The 19336-nt window shown below is 45.1% G+C and overlaps 1 protein-coding gene across 1 annotated transcript in view; it reads left to right on the top strand.

Annotated features, from left to right (window-relative positions):
• Positions 1–19336, top strand: part of SCAPER (S-phase cyclin A associated protein in the ER) — a 363121-nt gene that overhangs the window by 220347 nt on the left and 123438 nt on the right. Inside the window, exon 24 of the mRNA XM_055130600.1 lies at positions 16395–16507. Within this exon, the coding sequence (XP_054986575.1) occupies positions 16395–16507 (113 nt within the window). The remainder of the gene's footprint in view (positions 1–16394; positions 16508–19336) is intronic.

The following is a 19336-nucleotide window of genomic DNA, read 5'->3' as shown; positions in this document are numbered from 1 at the left end:
TGGGGTAGGGGTGGGGTGGTGTTGGGTCATGGGACATTGGAGTAGGGGGACTTGCTCTGTGAGGGGAGATTTTCTTGACGAGACTCTCTGTGGGGAGGGTCAAAGCAACCATGAAATTCCTCACTGTCCCCTCTCCCCTGGTGACAAGCCCGTTCTGTCTGAGCCCAGTGACTGTGGACCCACATCATTCCTCCAGGCCCAGCAGTGGGAGTTTGCGGCCATGTGTGGTCTCCTGAGCACTGAGTTCAGCATGGGGACGCGTGCACTGCACCCAGGCACTGCTGCTCCTGCGTGCCCAGGTCCTCAGGGCAGGGAGTGTGTCAGCCTCCTGCACTCCGGCAGCCTGGCTGGCTGGTCATGCCCTGTCTGCCCAGGTCACTGGCACTTTATGTAATCCTAAGCTCCCAGCCCCAACCCCTGATGGGCCAACACATGACACGGGGAATCCTTCTCTCTGTGAAGAGGCTGTCACTCCCTGGAGAATTGTGTCATCTTAATGTCAGCCTTACCACCTGTGTGGGAACAGCCCCCAAACCAATGCTGACAAAACCTTTAAAGGACAGTGGTGCCTACATGGAGTTGCCCCAAGAATTTTTTTTTTTTTGGTGGGGCAGGGAGGCGGGGATTGGGTCACACCCCAAGGTGCCCAGGGCTTACTCCTGGCTCTGCACTCAAGGATCACTCCTGGTGGGATTTGGGAGACCATATGGGGTGCCAGGAATTGAACCCAGGTCAGCCGCATGCTAGGCAAGGGTCTTACCCACTGGACTATCTCTCCAGCCCCTAAAGTGTCCATCTTAAATATATTCTAGACTATATCTTTGCCTCCTCTAATGTATTTAACTTTCCTAAGAGATGAGATCCTTCTGAAGTTCCTTCTTAATGTGAAATAGTTATATTCTGTAACTCTTTTCCCTTAAGATTTATTTTTAGCTACTTGAATGTGGGCCTGTTTTCAAAGCTTCAGTAGCTTCCAGAAGTGTAGAAATTTCATATTTCATCCAGAAATTTACCGTTTATTGTATCCGTAGTGCTGTCATCATACCAAGGGAAACCCGGCTTCATTATACTCACCTTCAGGTACTTTTAAAAAATTACTGCCATCTAGGTAACCTGGTTCCAGTAGCATTAACATTCATGGGTTTGTTGTATAAAGTTACTGCACTGCGTCCCCCACCACTGAAGGTGCCAGCACCTGCCCCCATGGTCTCTGTATCAGCTGTGGGTATTTTCATTCAGTGAAACAGTATTAAGTACATGCTCTACAGAGGGGCCATATAGTGTGCTAGGTGAAGCTCAGGTTCCAGTGTCAGGCATAACTGGATTTGGTTCCTGCTTACATAATGTAAGGCAAGTGTTTTTACCTTGCCAACCTTGGGTTTCCCCGGGTTAAAGGGAATGCTAAATGCAACAGCTTCTTGCTGTTGGGGAGTGCCTGGGATATGAAGGGGTGTGTGTGTGTGTGTGTGTGTGTGTGTGTGTGTGTGTGTGTGTGTGTGTGTGTGTGTGTGTGTGTGTGTGTGCGCGCGTGCACGGGTGCCATATCATAGATGCTCAGCAAGTGTTTATTTTTATGTGCTGTCAACATGAGAAACAGCAGTAATTAAGAGCCAGAGGACTTGCCCTTTGAGATGGGTAAGTGAGTAATTAACAACAAACAGCAGTAAGTGAGAAAATGAAGAAATACAGAGTTGTTCATGCATGTAATATAGAGACTGAATACAGTTCAGATTCAGCGAAGACCCCTTTGAGGAAGTAACACTGAAGCTTAGACCGATAGAGAAGGTAAACAGTTAAAATTTGAGTATGAGACAATCACTTTAGTGCGATTTTGAGATATCACCAAAAAAATCTCAGATTACAGCTGATCAGAAATATTACAATAGGGGCTGGAGAGAAAGCACAGTGGGTAAGGCACTTGCCTTGCTTGCCGCTGACCAAGGTTGGATGCCTTTAACGACATGGCACACAGTCTTCGGGGCACTGTCAAAGTGATGCCTGAGCACAGAGCCAGGAGTAAACTCTGAGCATTGCTGGGTGGGGCACCAAAACCAAAAAATAAATGTTGTATGTTATACACACACACACACACTACACACACACACACACACACACACACACACAAGATTACACTATTCTGGCTAACAGTATTGAATGTACTAAAAATAAAATATGAAACTTAGAAAAAATGAGAACCCTCAAGAGTAGGAATTAATATTTATTGGGTAACTATCCTAGGAACTTAACTAGAGAATGGGCTACAGAGTCTAAAGCAGAAGATGATGGTGATAATCACTCGTTTCTGCAGTCCACTTGATTTAATCTCCTCAGCAACCCTTGTGATGAAAATTATGTGCACTGAGTTATGCATAATAAATTAACATAATTGATGCATTGGGAAGGTAAGTCACTTGCCTGATATTTGATGGCTAGTTAGTGGAAGAGTTGGGGTTCAAACCAATGCAGAATTGTCCTGCAAGCCATGCAAGTAGTTTTTAAACAGTAATTAAGTCACAGTTGGGCCCGTGGGGAGCTTGGCGGCGTAAGGACAGTGATGGTTCTGGGTCACAGCTACTAGGGCAAAGGTATTTTGAAATCCTTTGTGTCACAAGCTTCGCCTCCACAAAGGATTTTTCTGCATTATTTCACTCCGACAGTCCATCGTTTCTGCTGATCTTTCTCGACCTCTTCCCCGCCCTGCTAAAACAGTGCTTCGTGTCATTTAATGTTTACACTGCAGTGCCTTGAGAGCACGGGGTTTTCTCCGGATCTTTACTTTCCTGCTCTCCTCCCCCTTCCATTATGATAACTTCGACTTCCCCAGATTGGAAGGATCGGAACATGCACACTGACTTACAGCTAAGACTGCTTCAGACTTCAGACCACAGGCTTTGTGTCAACATAAATTAATCATGAAATTTCTCTTCAAATGAACACGCATAGTCCCACTAAAGAGAAATAAATTTGTACTTTGCTTTTCCTGAAGAAATGAGATGAAGTCATGGCCTGGTGTTCACCACGCCTAATGGCTCCCCTGAGTTTTGTTTGCCTTCCATAAGCCGACTTTTTAAACATTTTTGCTCACCTTTAGGGAACGTCTTATCTTATTCTCGCCCACTAAAAGCCAGCCTCATGTTAGAATTCACTACTCTTCCGTAAATATTTGATCATGTTTGCTTTAGCAAAATTGAAAAGAAAGACCAGATCATCTGAACAAGCTTTCACAGTTCCCCACACAGATGGGGATTATCTGCAATATTTTTAAGGGAGCAGAAGCTTGCCGCTATTAAGCAATTTTCACGCATGGCCAAAGTTCCCCTGACCATCTTGATGTCCAGAATGAGAAGGGATACTCATTTTTATCCCCTTTGACTTTCCATATTCTGAGACCATCTCAGAATTAACTGATTCTGCACTGTTTTTATCCCTCTGGTTTCCCTATAGGCCCCCTAGATGCCAGAGAAAAGACGGTGTTTCTCAGATAGTAGGTCTGAGAAAACTGTGCCGAGCTGGGGTTTCCCATCTTCCCTTTGCTTTCCTGGAGGACCGAATTATGGAGACCCAGGGCGCCCAACCAGGTTTTGTCTGCAGTCTGCTGCTCTTGTTGTTAGTGCCTCAGCACCGAGTTGTTAACCTACTCGCCTCTTGGGAGGAAAAAGCAATCCTGCAATAAATATCCTACCATGGACCCAGACACAGAAGGCATATGCAGAAACCGCTAATGCGGGTCTAGACTGACGGTGGGAGCCAAACTCCCAGAGATTTCACTGTGTTCAGGAAGGAAAGGGCTGTGAGAGACGGTCCTAAATGAGAAGGTACGGAAGCCTGTTGGGACCAGAGTGCTGGTGGCGGGAAGCCCATCTTGGGCCACCTGGAGTTTCTTCTAACCCTGGTTTCCCAGGCAGCACAGCCACCCCAAGGCCTGCTCCCCTCCTGCTGTGTGCACAGCCCCCCACCCCCACCCCAATTTCCTGACAGTCTCAAGAACTGCACCACCAGCTACAGCACTCTCAGGTTTCAGTGCCTTCGGATCCAGTTAGCTCTCATTTCCTTTTTTCGCTTGCTTGTGACTTGTCGCTTACTTGGCAGTCTTTTACAGTCTCCAAGTCTGGATTATTTCAAAAAAATTTTTTTTTCTTTTCCATATTTGCTAATGCCAGGTAATATAGGAGAGTTAGTACCCTTCCCTTGGTGGTCAGATTCACTTCACCTGGCCCTCCGAGTAGTCCTGTGTTCAGTGCCATGTGTTTATCCTAGATCCGATCGTGAAGCAGAGAAAGAAGATAGATCCTTGGGAAACTAGGAGAAATTCATATGGCAGCAGTAGTTTCTTACTGCTGTTGCTCGCCTCTCCCCCCCACCCCACACACACACACCTGGTGTTGCTCTGGGATCATTTCTGGCTCTGCACTCAGGAATCACTCCTGGGAGCTTGTGGGCCCATATGGGACGCTGCGGATAGAATCTGAGTCAACTTGGGCAAGGCAGGCACCTTACCTTACCTGCTGCACTCTCTGGACCTGGTTCATATCATTTTGGTGCCATTTCTTTGTTTGGATAAATGCACCAAGTTTAGGTAGGCTGTTTAGGTGAGCCGCAGGCCCTGTCCTGTCCATGGCCTGTTCACGGGCATCCCAGCTGCGGCCTGCATGGCGGGCCCAGCTTAGCAGCCCCTACCCCTACCCCTATCCTGGCGGCCCCAGGCACCTCCTTGTTTCCACAGGGAGTCGGGTTTTCTCTGCTCCTAAGCAAGTTTCTGTGTCAGAGCCTTAAGGATTGGACAGCACTTTCATTGATTCCGCAGACACATGGGCAGCAGCTGCTTTTGTTGGATCCCGCATAGCCCTGCCCGGCCTCCAGAGGGCTCGCTGGCCAGTGTGTGGTTAGGGAAGTGTCCCATCAGGTGATCGAGTGTCCAGGGAAGTCCTGGGAAAATCAGTCCAAAAACACTGTGATGACTGATGGGAAAAAATGGGAGCTATGGGGATGTTCCTCTTCCTTTGCTGCCAGCTCCCCAGAGAACAGCCCTGAGGTCTGACCCTGCCCCAGGGAGCTACTAGACCCAGAGTTCACACACACACACACATACACACACACACACACACACACACGCACACACACACAGCACCCCACTACTGGCTTCCCCTCTTACCATTCCCACTCCGTCGCCCACAGAGATTCTCTGTGCACTCATGCTCCCAAGTTTCTTGGTCTCCAGACTTGAGTGTCAGGTACACTCACAACACCAGGACAAGATGCATCTAACCATGGCACTGCTGTGGTTAGATGCATCACATTTTGCTATAAAGTAGGGAAGAAAAGAAAAAAGCAGCAGCACAGGAACCTCTGTGGGTGTTAGTGGGGTAGGGAGGGTCCTTCACTTTGGGTCCTTTCTTTTTTTTTTTTTTTTTTGTTTAATAGCCCAGACACGTTCCTGCACGGCACAGCCTGGCAAGCTACCCGTGGTGTATTCGATATGCCAAAAACAGTAACAAGTCTCACAATGGAGACATTACTGGTGCCCATTTGAGCAAATCAATGAGCAATGGGACAACAGTGCTACAACAGCCCAGACACTGGGGGAACTGGTTGTAGGGCCTGAGAGAAGGGACAACTGGCAGAGCACTTGCCTCTCATGCAGCCAACCTGGGTTTGATCTCCGCACCCCATGGTCCCCCGAGCCCTGTCAAGAGTGATCCCTGAGCACAGAGCTAAGAGTAAGGTCTGAGCACAACTGGGTGTGGCTATAAAAGAAAGAAAAGGAGGGAGGGAGAGTGGAAAGGGTGAAAAGAAGAGAGAGAAGGGAGGGAGAGAGAGAGGAAGGAAGGAAGGACTGACCACATGGTGTGTCCTGAGGAATTTCTTAAAGGAACTGTTCCTTTGTGCCCACAGGGAACCTATTGCATCCCCTCATGACAGCACAGACTCTCCCTGGACTGCGTTTATGTTCAGCTTCTCTCTGAGGAGGTACCGGGCAGGCTGTGTCTGGCCCAGCTTTGCAGAGCTTGAGGGCGCGGGCCATCAGAGAAACTTCCTATTGACTTTGTGGGGCTACGGCCTCCGGTCATCTGCCTCCTGGCTCCATGCAGAGAGGCCTGGAGCACTCAGCTCAGTGTCTTGTGTCCTCCCGTGCCGGCCAGCCCCTCGCACCCTCAATCTCACTTAGTCCGGATGAGAGGTCCAGGGTGGCACAGTTCAGCTCCCTCTGGGACAGCCTTCCAAAAGGTCCACACTCTGATTAGCATCACAAAGGAAGTGGCTCTCCCATTCTGAGCAGCTTTCCACTTGCCTTATTACCTAAGCCTTAAAGCTGTAGGTCATGCTTTTTATTCCTTTGGGTGCCACATTCCCACAAATTTATCATCTCGTCCTAGTGATAGTTGACCCCAGAACCTGAATCCTTTCAAGGGTACAGGTCCACTGCTAGGAGAAAAGAAAAAAAAAACACACAAAAACAAAAAAACAAAAAACCCCAAGCCTATACATTTGTGTCAATCGTGGAAATATGAAGAGACGAGCATCAGAAGGTTCATCAGTTCAATATGATGGCTTTCTTTAAGCTAGCCTTGATAGGTAAAAATAGGGAGACAGCAGTGATGGCCTTGGACTCTTACATAAACTTCCATCATGGAAATTTCATTTCAGTCCCTTCCATCTCTATACATGGGGCAACTGAGTTTTAAATTTACAGACCGAGTGCCAAATCTACTTGTATTATCTCTCACCAAGTCTTAAGGTGCCGGCAGATGCTCAGAGCAAATCAAGCCTATCCTGCTAATGAACAAGCACACCATTTCCCCATCTGCCACCTCTTCCTCCCCAATCACAAAGGACATAATTATGGTCTATGGAGAAGTCAGGTACAAAGGCTACCAGCCCTTGCAGGGCCACCAAAGATTAACAGCTGCCTCGCCTTTGATTGGGAGAGGTAATAACAGTTACTCTAGTTAATAATTGAATGGATTCCCAGGCCATGTAATTCAGATTGAAGCTGTCATTTTTGCTGGCCTTTAGCTAAGCTGGGTTATTAGAATGTGGAGCCGCTAATCCTATTAGTCAGTTGTCAGTCTCACAGCAGGAGCGAGCAGAGGAAGGGCGAGCTATTAAGGTGTTACGCCAGGTAAAGCCTCACGTTTCCTCTGAGAGGGCTTTTTTTTATGCAGTCCTTACGTTGAATCACTTGTACAAAGAGTTCTGATTTTGTGTATTTGGGACAAAGTATTTGGGAAAGGAGACAGGGAGAATAAGTCACCCACGTTTCTAAAAGGAGGTATTTCTAGTCATTGAACAAACTTTGGTCTGTGCATCCCACACTTGACCCTGGCTGATAATGTAGGAATAGACAACAAGTCAAAAGTTTGGACTTGACAATCTAGTATGCATGTGCACAAATAAGTCTGGGGTAATGCAGTAAGTGAAAAGGGCCACAAGAGAAATGCAGTGAAGAATTCAGAGGGTTTGCTTGGACTTTAGTTGAGGGGATCAGGAAAGGCTTCTCGAAGAAATCACATTTGATCTGGGTCTCAAAGGATTGAGAGACAGCTTTTGAACATCGTGAGTTGAGAAGGGGCCTGTTTCGATGGGGTAAATAATTGCAGTGAGGCATTTTTAGCATACTTGCCCTTTTTCTGAGAAGTCTGTGTAAACAAATATTAGATTGTATATTTGAGGAGTTTGCGGTGATTTTAAGACATCCAGGAATATGAAGAGAATTGTGTATAGGAGGTACTGGAGTGTTGGTAAGAAGTCAGTGCAGAGAAAAGAGAGGGAGAGGAACTGCATCCACCTGGTTTCTTGTGTAATTTCTGTTTTAAAAAATTTACATGAATTTTTATGTTTAGAAGATGTTTTATTTCATTTTCATTTAATTTTTTGTTTGGGAGCCATACTCAGCAGTTTTATTTTAACAGTTCATCAGTGTGTCCACTGATTTTTTTCTTTTGTCTTTCCATTAAACCCACTAATTTTTTTCTTTTTTTTTTAATTTTTAAAATGATTTTTTATTAGTGAATCACCGTGAGGTACAGTTACAGACTTGCAAACTTTCGTGCTTGCGTTTCAGTCATACGATCATTGAGTGACCATCCCTCCACCAGTGCCCATCTCCCACCACCAATGTCCCAGCGTCCCTCCCTCCACCCCACCCCGCCTCTGTAGCAGGGCATTCCCTTTTCCTCGCTCTCTCTCTCTCTCTCTCTCTCTCTCTCTCTCTCTCTCTCTCTCTCTCTCTCTCTCTCTCTTTCTCTCTCTCCTTTTGGGTGTTGGTAAACCCACTAATTTTTTTCTTGAGCCCTATTGATTTTTTTTTCCTTGAGCCATCCTTCCACTGAGCCCACTGATTCTTTCTGTTGAACCCACTGATACATTTCTGTCTGTTTTTCTGTTAAGCCAACCATTTTTTTTTTTATTGAGCTTTCTTTTCATTGAGCCACTGATTCTGTCTGTTGAGCTCACTGATTCTTTCTCTTGCGCCCACTGTGATTTTTTTCTCCTATCCCAAAGCGGTAACAGAGTGCTTTGTCCAAGGGGCTGGACATCATGCTCACAGGCCTCCATATTGTATTTGTCTAACCCAGCATTTCTCAGCTAGGGACCACATGCCCTCCCTGGGGGCCCCTAAGATATCCCAACAGGACCACAGGTGATAGTCACATCATTGGGGTCCAATGGCATGAGACTAATTCCAGCTCGTAGGACAAGGAAGTGTGGGGGGCACAGGAGGGAAACAAAGGCAGAAGGGGGCCACGGCCAAAAATGATTGAGACTCAGGGCCTAATGTATCTCAGCACAACAGGGCACTTTTGCTGTGTGGAAGAAATCTTTTCATTGTTCATCCTTGTGGTCTGTTACGCGCCCATCAGGCAAAACATTCCTGGTTTATGCCAGAACCTGGGCTGCAGAGGTGAGGCCGCTGCCCACCTCCAGTAGCTTGCTGAGGAAACAGGCCCTGAGGTGGGATGGTGGGGGAAGGAACAGGAAGTGACGCAGGGCAGGAAGTGGGAGCCGGAGAATTCTCAGTGCTGCACCTCTGCACCATTGTCCACGCTCTGGAAGACTCTCTAGTCCAGAAGTTCCCCATACCAGCCCCCTCTGACTCCAGTGTGACCTTGGTGAGGGTTGGGTTTGGTTCTCACAGTTCCTGATGCTGTGAGCATTATTTCTTTGGAAAGCTTCAAATGATGAATTAGAACTCCCATTTCAGTTGCACATTAGTAAAAATTTGACCTCGAATGGCCTTTATCAACTTGAAATGGGCTTATTTTTCCTGCTTAATGTCTTTTAAAGCCAGCGTCTTAAGTTTTTCAAGAGGTCACATCCATGTTGTTGGCACTGCATGAAAGGCCTGGAGTTTTATTTTGTTTTGTTCTGAGGCATGGATGTATATATTACACTCGTCTGCTTTGACTCAGTGCCTCTCCCCTCCCGCACCGCTCTCCTGGCTCTCTCCCACTCCCTGCGGACAGGTTGCATACGCTGGTGCCTGCATTCATTCGACTTGATGCTTGATACACTTTGTCTCAGGGTTGAGAGAGAGAGAGAGCGAGCGAGCATACATAACGGCTTTCCATTGACACACACATGATGACAGCACTTGTGGAGGGTTTCCTTCCTGGATGGATGGATAGTAAGAAGACTCAAGGTCACCATTTCCCTCCCTCTTGCAAAACCAGACTGAATGTCTTGGACTTTGAAACTCCATTTTGGGAAGACGCTAAGCTCTACAGAGTATGCAGCGAGAGCAGAAAGGGTGGATTTTCTCTTGGGATCACACCAGAGAAACAGTGAAATTGTGTCTTCAGAGTTCCCATCATGGAAAACCGTCTGTGTTCACCTTCTTTCTCCACACTGCCCCTCAGCAACCACAGATGGGGCATTCACTGAATGCCAAGTCCCCTCAATAAGCCTGGGGGTGCAGTGATGAGCCACCAAAGTCAGAAAGCTCAAGGGATAGGGGTGAGGCCCACATGAAGAGCCGCAGATTGACCCTTCTGGGGAGGAACAGTGAACAAGAGCTGCAGGTGCATGCAGGGGCTGGGCTCATCTGAAGGTGGGGGTAAGAGAGAGGTCAGAGCAGGGCAGGGTGGCAGCTCTTAAGAGGGAGCAGATTTTGAAGAATCGTATCAAGGAATATGGGCTTTATTGTATCGACAAAGAGGAAGAAGACATCCACATGGTTTTGGTTGGTTTATCTGTTAGCTTGGTTTTGGGTTTGGGGACCACACCCCGATGTGGTGCTCAAGGGCTGTTTCTGTCTCTGTGCTCAGGGATCACTCCTGTGAATGCTCAGGAGACCATATAGGGGTGCCTGGGATGGAATCAGGGTTAACCGCATACAAGGAAAGCAATTTACCCACTGCACTCTCTCCCCAGCCCACTTTCAAATAGTGACATGATCATATATACTCTTACAAGGTACCATCCTCGGAGCACAGACTGGTACCCAGAGCAGCATTGCTCAAACTGGAAGCCAGACTGTCTCACTGTCACTAGACCATGTGAGATTAATACACAACTCAGGAGCAAGTGTAAGCAAATTCACAGTTATTTTATGCTTTTTGCATCTACTATATTTTTAAAAATTTTTTATTAGTGAATCACCGTGAGATAAAGTTACAGATTTACAACTTTCATGCTTGCGTTTCAGTCATACAATGATCAAATACCCATCCCTCCACCAGTCCCCATTTTCCACCACCAATTGTCCCAGAATCCCTCCCCTCACATCCATCCTGTCCCCTCCACCCCACCCCACCTCTGTGGCAGGGCATTCCATTTTGCTCTCTCTCTCCTTTTGGGTGTTGTGGTTTGCTATAGAGGTTTTCTATAGAGACATCATGTTCAGTCTATAGTCTATTTTCAGCCCGTCCCTAGCAAGCCCACCTAGCACCCTTTGCTTGGTGGTCCCTTCTCTATCTGAGCTGCTTTTTCCCCCAGCCTGTGAGGCCAGCTTCCAAGCTATGGAGTAATCCTCCGAGTACTTATCACTACTATCTAATATTTTTAAAATATGGGTCTTTATATCTGTATCCCTCCCCCACATTTATTCAGTATTTTATTTGTATTCATCATCATCATCATCATCCCGTTGATCATCGAATTTCTCGAGCGGTCTCAGTAACATCTCCATTGGTCCTAGCCCTGAGATTTTTCAAGCCTCTCTTTACTCGTCCTTCCAAATGATGCTGCACTGGAGGCTCTTTCAGGGTCAAGGCAATGAGACCCATCATTGTTACTGATTTTGGCATATGAATACAACATGGGGAGTTTGCCAGGCTCTCCCATGTGGGCATGAAACTCTCGGTAGCTTGCCAGGTTCTCCCAGAGGGAGCTTGGTTTTATTTGTATTATTTTAGAAAAATGACTAATTTACAACAGAATGAAAACCTTTTTATTTTTATTTATTTTTTGAACACTTCTGTTTATTTAATTAATGTATTTGGCTTTTTGGTCACACCCAGCAATGCTCAGGGAATAGTCCTAGCTCCACTCTCAGGAACTGCTTCTGGCAGTGCTTGGGGATCATGTGGGATGCCAGGGATTGAACCCGGCTCATATGCATGCAAGGCAAACGCCCTCCTGGCTGTACCATCATGCCAGCCCCTGACAACCTTTTTTTGTTTTTTATTTATTATTTATTTATTTATTGGGTTTTGGGTCACACGATGCACAAGGGTTACTCCTAGCTCATGCACTCAGGAATTACTCCTGGTCGCGCTCAGGGGACCATATGGGATGCTGAGAATCGAACCCGGGTCAGCCATGTGCAAGGCAAACGCCCTACCCGCTGTGCTATCACGCCAGCCCCGACAACCTTTTTTTATTTTTTTTTTTAATAATAGTAAGCCTTTATTTTACAGGAGTGTCATATGCATTTTTAGGATGCTGGATGTCGCAGAGACATGGTATTGATATGACAAGATGACAAATAGATTCCTTTCAGTTTCTTGAAGAAAAATATTTAGCTTTTTCAGAGGGATTGGTCTCTCACTCAGCTGCTGTCAGTTCATCTCATTTCTATATTGCTGTGATACAGAGAGAGAAAAAGACCAACAGTTTTCATTCCCCTGAGGATGATTAGAGAATCATGAAAACATATTTTTCCCTATTCACCTGAAGCACTGGTAGTTTGAAGCAAAAAATATATATACAAAGGTAGGGGAGGACTGAGAAAACGAAAGCCCAAATCAAATAAGTCTAATGAAAATGATAGTGGTGAGGATGATCAGAACTAATACTGGCTGCATATTTTCCATATGTCAGGGCTCATTCTTGCTAAGGACCTTAAACAGCCCAGTTTCATCCTTATATTCAGCTCGGAAATGTATGTGCATTATGATCTCTTATATTATGAGCAAAATGACACCTGGATGTAAAATTAATGGAAGAGTTTTGTATCTGGAAAATAAGAGATATTTAAGCAATTTGCCTCCGACAACCTTTTTTTAAAATGAAGACAAAAACCTGACTATCTTAGAGAATTAGGGAAGCACCGCTCTGGAGACTGACGGGTTTGCAGTTAAGCTGGCTCTGGAAATACTTAGAGATCACTGCAGCACCTCAAAGAGGAGTGCAGGAGCCGGGGCTGGCAAGGAAGGAAAAGCCACGGGAAAAGGGCAAGAGTTGGGAGTTGTGACAGAAAAGGAAGAACCAAAACTTGGAGCTGAGTCCACTGAAAGCTGGGTCCTTGGCCTCTTCAGTGCTATAAGTTTTTCCGGCCATTTCAGCATTTTTAATTTATTTTAATGTAATTCTGCATTTTGAATAGCACTAAACACTTCCTCTGTACTTTCATTTTTGTTTTGACCCAGAGCTGCTCTGCCTTTTGGCCCTCAGCCATAGCAGCTTCCCTGCTCTTACAAAACAAATAACAAATCACTATCAAATGAAATCCAGAAACCAGTCAGGTGGACTCCATGATCTCATTTATATGCAAATTCTACAATAGATAAGACTAACCTCTGGTGCAATAAACAAAGTAGTGGTGGCTTCAGGGAGGAGGGATTAACTGAAAAGAGCATGAAGGGAGTTTGTAGGGTGAGGGCATCAGTAGGGTCTTGATAAGCACCTGTCAAATCAGATTGATTAGGACTCAATATTTAAGCGGCTCACCTAATAGTAAAGTAGACTTGCAATTTTTAAACATATCCAATAGGGGCTGGAGAGACAAAACAGGGTTAAAACGCTTGCCTTGCATTCAGTTAATCCCAATTCCATACCTGGCACTGTATGTGGTCCCCTGAGCACTGCTGGGTAAGGGCCAAAAACCTCCCCAAAATAAAATTAAAAGATCCAATAAATATAAGATGGTCCACTCTCTATTGAAAAGGCAAACATAATAAATGCATGAAATAAAATAAATAAAATGCCACCACACATCCTTAGAATGACCAATATTTAAAAAAAACCTGCAAGCCCAAGTTTTGGTGTGAATATAGAATAACTGAAATTTTCACTGTGGCAAAACGTATACTTTTTCCAAATACCAGGGGAAGCTATTTGGCCTTAGCTGATAAATTGGAAGCTACCAGCTTCCCACTGTGAACCAGCAGTTCTGTGCTGAAGAACATAACCAACATGATAACATGTCTATATGCCCAGATACACACGCAACATATGTAAAATGGTGTTAGCTGGAATCTCCACAGTACTATCCAAGTATCATTGGAAATGACCCAGATAATACTTGGCAATGAAACATTCAAATAAGTTGAGGTACAGAATCACAAAGGAATATAGTATAGCAAGGAAACTGAGTGAAATACTGCTATAAGCAGCAACAATATGGATAAATTTAGGGGAGGAATTAAGAAAACCTATATATTATAGAATACATAAAGCAAGGCTCTACTGAAAAGACAAAAAGAACCTACTGTTTTCAATGTCAGGATAGCCTTAACTTTGGAGTTATTATAGCATATTATATAAAGGTTAATTATTTTTATTTTGGGATTGATTCAGAAAGTGTTTAATTCTCCATTCCTTTTCCAGCTACACAATTAGGATGGATGTAGTTTCTGTTGTGTGTGTGAGATGCTAACATAAAAATGATGAGGTGATTATTGCATTTTAATTATGTTAATATTCTGGCATAGGGAAGAAGCACTGTAGCATTGCGCTGTCAATTTGTCGATTTGTTCATCGATTTGCTCGAGCGCCCACCAGTAACATCTCCACTGTGAGACTTGTTGTTACTGTTTTTGGCATATCCAATATGCCACGGGTAGCTTGCCAGGCTCTACTGTGCGGGCAGGATACTCTTGGTAGCTTGCTGGGCTCTCCAAGAGGGACGGAGGAATCGAACCCAGGTCGGCCACGTGCAAGGCAAACGCCCTACCCACTGTGCTATAGCTTCCTCCAGAGAAGAAGAATGATACATATTATGGTATAAATGACTAAGCACTTGAGCCTTTTAAAAAAATTACTGATTGTTATTCCTCATTAATAACAAAATTAATTCCAAAGAAACATTCCTCATTAATAACAAAATTCTTACTTCAGGGTTCTCTCCCCAGTGGCACTTGGGGACCTGGGGGCCACTCCCAGTGATCCTGGATCCATGATGTCATGCTGCTTAGGTCTTCAGAGTCACTCCTGGAAGTGCTCATGAGCCACTAGGGCTACATCTAGGGGTCCCGGGGGTGGCAGGCTGTGGCAGGGGGTATGCAGTGGTGAGGCTAAAAGTCCAGGTATCATGCATGCAGGCATGAGCTCCTGCCTTCTGAGTTATCTTCTCAGCTCTAGATGATTAATTTTTATTCTTAAAAGTGTGTGTTCTTGTCTAGGAACACAGTGGACTAATTATACTCTCTTACTATATTTTATTATGCTCTAAGTTTGAGTAATTGAATGCTCCCCCTGCAAACCCCGACCAGGACCATGATAAATAGTTCACATCAAGCTGACAGAGCATGATGTTTGGAACAGCAGAAGAGTCAGGCAGATGTGCACAACAGAACCTGCCTACAACTCATCTCTCTCCTTTCACCTCCCCATTCCCAGCCCCCACCGTAAAAGACAACATGGCAGAAAATTCAAGACTGGATAGCCGATGGTGTGATATTAGAGGCAGTGAGAGGGGGTCATGGTTGAGTATTGCTTGGGAATCACTACTTGGTGACTTCCTTGCATACATTGATGCTATCACAGTTCTGGAGGCTGAAGTGCATGGGGCCATGTGTGAGCAGTTTGGGTTTTTCTGGAAACATCTCTCCTTGGTTCATAAAGAGCCCCCTTTTCGCTGTGCTTACCCTTTGCACATACACATTACACTGGCAAGGCTTTATATAACATGTCTCATGAGGACAGTCATGTCCAGTCTGGTCCCCACCTTAACAGCCTCAGTTTCACTTACCTGCTTCTGACACAGTTACATTCTGAGGTGCTAAGGGTTGGGCCTTCAGTATGCAAATGAGCTCAGACTGTAGAATGGGTCAGACTCCCAATTTTTACTTATTTGATGCCAATTTTCTACCTACACTTCACCACGAATGTGCTTCCATGGAATCCCTCATCCCCATCCCAGAGGGATGCAAAGAACCTTTTGTGAGAGAGGTTCTGTCCCACAGAAATTGTGCATTATTATTAACTTAGTTTTTTGGACCACACACAGTGATGCTCAGGGGTTACACCTAGCTCTGCACTCAGGAATCACTCCTGGCATTGCTTTGCTCAGGGGACCTTTTGGGATTCCAGGGATCAAACCCTGGTCGGCCGTACTATCCACTGTACTATCATTTCTCCCCCATATTATTAGGGGAGTATATAGGAATGATTATAGTTGCTGAGTTCTAAATGGTCCCTTTAATATTCTCCCTAAAATAGCTAGAGGTTGAAGAAAGATCCAGAGAAATAGTTGACTATTAGGTTAACTTAGTAACTGAAGAGAACAAGTTCTGTGAGAGAAAACTTTGTACATGTTGGTTTGTCTTTGTTAAGTGATTGACATTCCAAAATGAAGACTTTTTTATTTTGTTTTATTTTTAAAAAACAAGCATGGAATGATTTTTCCTTCTGCCTGGATTACCTTTGTCCCTTTTTGTTGCCCTTTGCCTGCCTGAATATTTCAACTTTCCAGAGAAGTAGTTGGTTCCCCCATTGGTCTCAGAACCTTTCCATGTCCTTCAAAGGTTCTTATGGAAATAAAAGTTCTTTTATTTATAGTCATTTGATTAGCGTGGGTCTCGTCTGGTAAGTTTTAAGCTCCACAGTGAACGTCAGCCATGTCTTCTCTGCTCGCCACTTGGCCTAGCACCGTGAGCTCTGAGTCAGCATTCGATAAATATTTATAAAATAATTGAACCAGCAGAATGTCTCACACTCTAACTAAATATTTCGTTTGGCTGTAATTTTGTTCCTGGGAAATTGGGCTAATTTCTGTTTGTATTTCTGTCTAGAATGTGGCAGATCAAATTGCATTTCAAGTTGCTGGTGGATTAACGGCCCTTGAACACATTCTTCAAGTAGTCCCGGTCACAAATGCGAACACAGTTTCACGGGTTCCTCCTAAGTGAGTATAGTTTTTAATCTGTCTTCCATGTTTCATTGTGAATCGTTTCTGCCCTATGGTTTCCATATGCGGGACTTCAGGAAAATTGTGTGTGTTCAGGCTTGAATAGCAAATGCTTATTGCTCCCCATTAGCAGGGAAAGCAGAGGTGCTCACAAAACTTAAATTGGGCCGAACAGCCCTCTAAAGGGAGTCTCTCTGGCCGCCCGCCTTCTCTAATCCTCAATCAAGAATTGATGAACTCCTTGGCAGTTCTAACTGCTTGCTGATAGAAGTAGAAGAAATGAAAAACACACTTTTCTTGTGGTATCAAAAAATAAGTTTAAAAGGGGAGTGTGTGCACGGAAGTATATTCACAAAGATCTGAGCTGTGAAATGTGGAAACATCCCTAAAGTGCAGGAAGAGCAGGCCAGGGTCAAGACTGCCAGAGTCTGGAGTCCTGGCCAAGGAACTGGACTGAGTGGCAGTTAGGTCGTCAGCTGCAAATTGCCCTTTGTCATAAAGATCCTATCGAGCCTTTAAACCTTGTCCTCTTCAGTCACCCTTTGGTCCCCAGCCACCTGGAATGTAGTAGCAGACATTATTTCACTGTCACTGTCATCCCATTGCTCATCAATTTGCTCGAGTGGGCACCAGTAACATCTCCATCACGAGACTTGTTACTGTCTTTGGCATATCGAATACAGCACAGGTAGCTTGCCAGGCTCTGCCATGAGGGCAAGATACTCTCGGTAGCTTGCCGGGCTCTCCAAGAAGGGCATGCAAGGCAAACGCCCTGCCCACTTAGCCCTGTTCCTGGGTTGTAGCAGTCATATTTTCTGGGAGTGGGTGGGGGAGGGGACAACCCATAATTTTTTAAATTAAATCAGAAGTTTTGATGAAAATTATTTTCTTTCCCTGAGAAATATTTGCTGTGCCTTAGTAGTTATACTGTACTTATTTTACACAACTACCTGTAAGTGACTGTTTGCTGCCAGCAAATCATTCTAATGCAAGATCAAAAATTCTTCCTGCTTCTGAAAATCTTAAATTTTGCTTGGCTGATGGGGGGTTTTGGGGCATGGAGTGTGTGTGTGTGTGTGTGTGTGTGTGTGTGTGTGTGTGTGTGTGTGTGTTGTGTGCGAGCGCACATGTGCGTGTGGAGGCGCCACACCCAGTGGTGCCCAGAGGCCACCCCCGACTCAGTGTTCAGGGGTTCTAGTGATGCTCAACAAACCGTACGTGGTGCTCTGAATCAAACTAAGGTTGGCTGCATGCATGGCAGCACCTTACCCACTGTATTATCACTACTCCAGGCCCTGGAAATTTTATGTTTTGAAACCTTTCTGAGTCTTCAGGGGGTTGTTTAAAATTGAGTGGACATAGGATGTGGTTTTCTGAAGTCACCCATCTTAACAAATGTTCCTATAAAATTTTCTTTGGTGCTGACGAGGTCATTCTGAAATTGGGCAATTTGCGTTTCAAGCTGTATGCATCTTTGGGCCAGTTCATGTCATTCTGCCTCCCTGAATGGCAGAAAATAAGTACAAAAGTAGGAATGATATATTCTGCCTTTTCTTTGGGTGAGGCTCACCACCATTGTTTAACATCACTTGAATATTTTAAAATAGAAATGAACTGTCATTTTCTTTAGGTAATTTTTTTTTAAAGAAACCCCATATTATATGATCAAGAAGATGGATCTGGGCCAAAACTGTGTCATATTTTCAGTGTCCTGACTTAGCAGTATTGAGAATCAGGGGAGAGTTGATGCTTGCTGGCTCCCCCTCCTCCTGGTCACCTGCAGGCCTCAGCCAGTGTTCCTGGCTCTCAGAGGAGCCAGCAGACCTTTGCTGGATGGGGTTTATCTCAACCCTGGATTGCTTTGCTATTCCTTGTTCTTGACAAAGGTTAAATAGTCATCTCTCCATAGGAATCCAGGGTTTTCATTTGGAGAACTCACTAACCATGTTTCTTCCCAGTCAGCCTTGATGATCATATTTCATTGTCCTTCTGGATAAAATTTTTTCCATGAAGTCATCTCATCGCCACGAGACACTGCAGCCAACATGGAAGAGTAGGGAATGCACCAGCTCTGGAGTCAGAGCTGAGCTTAAACCTCTATTTTTCATGTAGCAGCTCTGTAACCCTGGGCCCAGTCGCTTGATATGCAAAGCCTCAGTTAAATGGCAACCCTCCATGTAGGAGAGGGCTTGCTGGTTAGTGTGAGAATAAAAAGTGTGGGTATTGGGAATGTGAGTTGAGTAGCAGAGTACGTACCTAGTATGATCCCTAGAATTGGTGGTCCCTGAGTACCACTGGGCTTGGCCCTTTATTTATTTATTTATTTATTTATTTATTTATTTTAAGTAAATTGTTTATTAAATGCTGGGCACAAAGAAAGGCCTGAGAGACTATCAGTGGGTTTGGGTTTTTGTTTTTGTTTTCGTTTTTTGGGGAGGGTCAAACCCAACTGTGCTCAGGGCTTAATCGTGGTTCTGTGCCCAGGGACACTGCTGGTGGGCTCAGGTGACTGTATGTGGTGCCAAGGATGGAACCTAGGTCAGCCATATGCAAGGCAGACACCAAATGAGCAAGCACTATCTCTCCAGCCTTTGCTATCAGTGGGTTTTGTTTCTGTCTTGTGGTTGTTGGTGGGCTTTGTTTCAAGTGTGGGTTCCCAAGCAGGATTCAGTGTGCTCAGGGACATTCCCAGTGACACTCAGACCCTCTGAGGTGGTGGTAACTTCATTGCTTGGACCCCGTCATGCCAGGGATCAAATAAGGATCAAATCATGAGGTCCACCTTGGCAGCACATAGGAGGCATCAGGGCTGTTCACAACATTTCC

This window comes from Sorex araneus, chromosome 3, assembly GCF_027595985.1.
Source record: "Sorex araneus isolate mSorAra2 chromosome 3, mSorAra2.pri, whole genome shotgun sequence".
Taxonomy (NCBI): Eukaryota; Metazoa; Chordata; class Mammalia; order Eulipotyphla; family Soricidae; genus Sorex; species Sorex araneus.
This window is presented reverse-complemented; position numbering and strand designations above follow the sequence as displayed.